Genomic DNA, 6,000 nt, shown 5'->3' with positions numbered 1-6,000 from the left:
ATTTCTTCTTTCCATTTTCTGACTGTACCACCTCTGATTTTCAACTAAGACTGAAATGCTAGAGACCAAACCCATGGCTTCTTATTATCCAGTTCAGTACATGCTAAAGGAGCAGATCTTGTCAATTAATCAAGCATCCATCACAAGATTCATGGGTAGTCACAGCGATTTCAGGAAACGTGCCTGAGCTCTAATTCCCTGGTTCTTATCACCAGCATGGTAAGAGGCAATCAGGAGACAGACCCACGTCAGTCATTCCGAGCACGTTTTATTAACTCAGAAAGATCACATTTCACCTACTTAATCTCAGGAGGGGAGTTTAGGCCCTAGAAGCACCACACATATATTGAATCATGAACTTGATTACAAGAAGAAACGAAACACATCGTTATTACCAAAAATTCATCAGTGATGGCAATTTCCCCCCTCCCCCCCAAAAAACGTATTGAAGACTTGAAATATACAAATCTATAAATATGTTACAGCATTTCTTAACACAAAGACTCAGCTTGTTCTGTAAAATAGGCATTAAAATACACCGAGCGTCTCTCCTCATCCCAATTCTCCGATGATCTCAAGCAGCTCCCCCCTTGGTCTTTCCCTCCGCCGTCCATCCTTTTCTCCGACCTCGAGCAGCAGCAGGAGCTGAACAGACGCCTGAGACGGCCACTACGATGCCTCCTCCTCTGCCCTCCTCTGCAGGCCCCGGAAGTGGCCCTCGCGGCTGGGAGGCCCCTCCTTCTGGAGGGCCACGGAGCCGGTCTTCCCCGCAGTCTCGATCCAGGGGTGCTGAAGAACCTGGTGGGCCGTGTAGCGCTTTTTGGGGTCTACCACCAGCAAGCGGCTCACCAGATCTTTGGCAGCTGTTGAGGTGAGAGAAGGCAGGAAAAGCGAGATGACTATATATGGTGCTGAGATTTTCTTCTCCATACATGAACTAAGAACGCACACATTCAGGTTACCACCACGGCTAAAAGACCCTTTTATGTTCTAGAGCAGGGTTGTCCAACAGAACTTTCTGTGATGAAGCAAGCATTCTATGCCCATGCTACCCACGTGTGCTATTACACATTTGAAAAATGGTTAGAACAACCAAGGAACTGAATTTTTTATTTCTTTTTAATTAGTTTGCATTTAAATTTAAATAGCCACATGTGTTTGGTGGCTCTTGGACAGGACAGCTCCAGAAGATGTATTTCTCTAGTCACGGGACCAGGCCCCCACCTAACATCCACAGCTCCAGGGGCAAGAACAAAAAGCAGCCACAGACCATATGTCTACATATTTAAAAAGTTCTAAATTTAACAAGTTGTTAGATAAAATGTGCTGAGTCTTCCTGAGTTGATAAATATGCCTTCGTCTTGACAAAACAGAAAAATACATGCAAAGAAACCAAAGTAGAAAATAGCAAGAAGTCAAAATTAGTTTAGTTTTCTGCCCAAATCCATGACCGGCTCTAGAGGGATCTGATGACAACTGGTGGGCCAGGTGGCAGATGGGGAAGGGAAAAGATTTCTCCCCAGCTTTGTTGGCTCGCCCAAACTGGCTCATTGAGCCTCCTCTTCCAATCCTCTGAGAAATCCACAGGAAAAGCACCGGCTTTTTCTTTGTCTCTATTGAGGATTGCCTCTTGCATCTCCCGCTTAGGATCAGCTGCTCACCCCCCAACCACCCCTACACACACTGCCCGCCACTTGAGCACAATGGCCACAAGGCCACAAGGCCCCACCCAGTTCAAGATGGGCAAATTCTACCCATGAAGTACCCCTGCCCATCTCCAACCCCACTGGCCTCACTCCTTCAAGGACTCAGGAGCTGAAGGACAGGTTTAAAGCTGAGAAATCTCAGACCCACATGGATGAGTATGGATACCTGGACAGGCCAGCCGGCATATCCAAGCCCTCTCTACACCAACCAACCACCCACCCATCTCTGCAGCAGTCACTTCTTGCCACTATTTGGCACAGTAAGAAGCAGCTGAGGAAAGAGGTTGCATAGACCTCAGAGGTGCGCTTGGGCTGTTTGGGCCAGAAATTCTAGGGTCCCAGATAGGTGGTATAGAAGATATAGTGGGAGGCACTTCCTCTTGGCCCTGCAGCCTCCCCACTCTGGGGGGAGGGATGTAGCCAGAGCAGTGCCCTCCAAAACCCACCCATACCCAAATCTAAGGACAGCGATGCACAGAACCTTCTAAGGTGATTTTTCGTCCAATCCCCAAGTTGCCCCTGCCTTGGTCAGCTCCAGACTCTCCCTCGACCTGCAGCTAGCCACCTGGCTCCCACTTTATTTAAGGGGGAGATAATGAAGCTTTACCCTCCCCTCATCCTCCAACCCCAAGGTTGGAGAGAGAAGCTGGAGATAGCGGGCATTTCGGTAAGGACATTCCCCCCCACCCCGCCCGGCTGTGGAAGCACCAAATCTCACCATCAGAGATATTGTCCCAGTAGGGGGCCAGGAATTCAAAGTGGCCCAGCTGGATGATGCTAAAGAGCTCGTCCTGGTCCCTCTCTGGGCTGCGGAAGGGAGGGAAGCCACACAGCAGGATGTAGAGGATCACGCCAGCAGCCCACATGTCCACCTCCAGCCCGTAACCTGTGCAACGGAAGAAGAGGTGACAAGCGAGCCCGAGACCAGGCTGGGTCAACGTATTGAGTGCAACAGTGAAGAATCTGCACTCTGATCATTGATGGGGATAAAGTGACCACAGCAGTTGCCGAGGGCAACTTCCCACTCCCTAGTAGGAAGAAGAGATGTGATGAGGGGACACTTTTGGGGGACTTTGGAGTTGCCCTAAGGATATTGCAGGGTCAGATGCTGGACATTATACATCCTGCCATAACCCACTGAATGTCCCGGGGGGAGAGTGTGAACTACAAAGTAAACTATTACCCATGTGGCGCAGCAGTGCTCCAGAATGTGTTCACCAAGTGCGATGAGTGTGCCACAATGATGGGGGGGTGGTTGGTGTGGGAGGAGTGGGGTGGGAAGATGGGAGGTATACAGGAACTTCTTAATTTTTTTATAATGTAACCTTTTTTGTGATGTATGTATCTTTAAAAAAATACAGTTTACAAAAATGATGGGGTGGGGGTGGGGGGTGGGTTATATGGGAACCTCATGGGTTTTTTTATGTAACATTCTATGTGATCTATTAACTTTAATAAAAAAAATTTTAAAAAGACTCTCAGCTCTGGGTCACAGAGGACCTCAGCTCTCCATAAGCAAAAGCCACTTCCAAACACATGGGGGGAAGGGGGCTCACTGTCCAACCGTACCCTCCCTTGGCCACCAACCCTTACAAACACGGGTTGGTTGTTTGGTGTACACCAAGGTACACCAGTGTAACTCAAGGGTCGGTCTGCAGACCGCTGACACTTTGTGATCCATTTAGTGCTGGTCTGTCATAAAAATAAGCACAGAAATTGAAAGTAAGCATGTGGGTAGAGCTGCTGAAACCTTCAGCCTTGCCGTGCTGAGCACCGCCAGATGAGCAAACTCTCAGGCGTACACGCTTCGGGGCACACCGTAAAGATGGTGCACCAACAGAGAGTGGAAGCGATCCAGCGCCACCCTCCTGCCTCCGTCTGTTAGCAGACTGTCCAATTAAAAAATTACACACAAGCTACACTGTGCTAGCGCCAACAGCTAACTGACACCCCGCCATTCATTCTATATAAGCCGCTGATCTTACGCAATAGAGTAGATTCGTGTCCTGAACTGGTCTCCGGAGTGTGTTTATCTCCATCGTCCACACCCCAACGGGTAACCGAGTTCAACATGAGCATTCAGAAACTCAACAGCAACCCAACATGGCCAGCAGCTCAGGCATTGTCACACACGCATGGGACATTGCATGTGTGTGAGCTGTGATATAGTTATGTGCGGCAGGATCACACATTGTACTGACCATGGTGTACTGGAAATTTTAAAACCTGGCCCTTCCCCAGAGATCACTCAAGAAGCCCAGTCCGTACTAGCAGTCTCTATCTACTTCTTATCCATCCATCGCCTTCTCTCTCATTTTAAGAAATATCATTTACTGGCTTCTTTTTAAGATTAGAAAAAGATGGATGTTTACTAGCTGTATACATACGCACATTCATTCTTCAACAAAATTAAGATCATACTGTACATATACTGTATTTTAGTCACTTAATATTATAGCATGGCATTTCATGTGTAAAAATATATCCAAAAGCATTATTTCTCATGAATGTCAGTATTCCCTTTATTATCCACCCTTATTTAACTCACCTCATCCCCATCTCATAAAGGAGTTTTGTTTTCCAATGCCCTATTTAAGTTAGTGCTACTACAAATGTGGTTTCTTTAAGAATTCCTGTTGACTGTTTGCTCTCCTTCTTCTCTATTTTTTTGTATTTTTTCCTTCTTGCCTCTATTTTTTTTATTTTTTAAGATACATAGATCGCAAAAAATGTTACACTAAAAAATATAAGAGGTTCCCCTATACACCACACCATACCATACCCCACTCCTCCCACATCAACAACCTCTTTCATTATTGTGGCACATTCATTGCATTTGGTGAAAAACATTTTGGAGCACTGCTGCACTGCATGGATTATAATTTACATTGTAGTTTATACTCTCCCCCAGTCCATTCAGTGGGTTATGGCAGGATATACAATGTCCAGCATCTGTCCCTGCAATATCATTTAGGACAACCCCAAGTCCTGAAAATGCCCCCACAGCACATCTCTTCTTCCCTCTTCCTGCTCTCAGCAACTGCTGTGGCCACTGTCTCCACATCAATGCTACAAACATATTATGGTCCCTCAGTATTCTTCTGAGGCTCTCACTATCATCATTACAATCGCCACTATGTTGTCCACAAACTCTTCTCCCAGCCTTCTCATTTGTGGCAATCTAGCTTCAATCTACCCAACCATCTATATCTCCCTCTGCTGCTTGATACCTCATCTTCTCAATGTCTCTACTGCCAAACCTCCATGCACATTCTAATCTCCTCATTTTAGCTTCCCTGATGCTTCTACTGCTGGGAAGCTATTCCTCCCCTTTCCCTACCACCACTCCAGCAACCCATCCAGAACCTTTTCATATGCCTAGGTTAGGTAACTTGATTTCTCCTGGAGTACCACAGCCAAAGAGTCATTCATATATATTTGGAGCAATATAATAATAAAAGTGATTTCCTTTTTATATACCTTACACAGTATGTCATTAATACCATTCATTAGACCCCTACACCATACATACACAGATAAGAAATATTTTTCATGGGGAAAATGTGATTCCATTCTTCCTCTAAATGCAAAATTGGTGGAAACTTTGTAAACAAAGTACAATAATGACTGTTTCAAGTCTCCCACTAGAAGGGGCCTCAGTCAGTGGTACAATTGGCCTGTTGCTTGAGTTCCCCCATCCAGTTCTCCATTATCTCATTGCCCTGCTAACACACAGAAACACGCACACATTCTTCTGTAATAAGGGCAGGTCTGATGGGGAAAAAGTGCTCATGCTTTGGTCAAAGGAACCTGCTTTGAGTGTTTTTACTAAAGTTCAAGTCAAACCCTTAGCATTAACTCTCAATTTTTCACATTGAAAAATATTAAATACTACATATAAAACATCTGTTGGTAAATGGGCTAGAGTCCCACAGGGCAGTGTATAGCACTTACCTTTCTCAGAAAGAATTTCAGGAGCTACATAAGTTGGAGTCCCACACACAGTAAATATGGGTCTCATCACATGCTTTGCAAGGCCAAAATCAGCCAGTTTCAAGGTAGTAGATTTGTCCTCATTTCGCTGAACCTGTAAAGAGACAAAATCCTCAAATCGTCAAAATTATGATGAGAACAAAAAAGGAAAATTAGTGAGAATAAACATGCAAGGTCAGAATAAGCAAGCAATAAGCCATAGAAGTTCACAGTTTAGTCCTAGGCTGATAAATCCAACTTGCTCTCTCTGACAGGTGTACACATTTTCAACTAAAGAACCAATGCATTAGATTTACTGTCA

General features: G+C 45.3%; 1 protein-coding gene across 1 annotated transcript in view; it reads right to left on the bottom strand.

Moving 5' to 3' along the window:
* Positions 1-251: 251 nt before the first annotated feature.
* DCLK3 (doublecortin like kinase 3) overlaps positions 252-6,000 on the bottom strand; it is an 80,304-nt gene continuing 74,555 nt past the window's right edge. Inside the window, exons 3-5 of the mRNA XM_058290592.2 lie at positions 5,661-5,793; positions 2,425-2,592; positions 252-863 (exon numbers count right to left, since the gene is read on the bottom strand). Coding sequence (XP_058146575.1) covers positions 670-863; positions 2,425-2,592; positions 5,661-5,793 — 495 coding nt within the window. The 3' untranslated portion in view covers positions 252-669. The remainder of the gene's footprint in view (positions 864-2,424; positions 2,593-5,660; positions 5,794-6,000) is intronic.

This window comes from Dasypus novemcinctus, chromosome 31, assembly GCF_030445035.2.
Source record: "Dasypus novemcinctus isolate mDasNov1 chromosome 31, mDasNov1.1.hap2, whole genome shotgun sequence".
Taxonomy (NCBI): Eukaryota; Metazoa; Chordata; class Mammalia; order Cingulata; family Dasypodidae; genus Dasypus; species Dasypus novemcinctus.
This window is presented reverse-complemented; position numbering and strand designations above follow the sequence as displayed.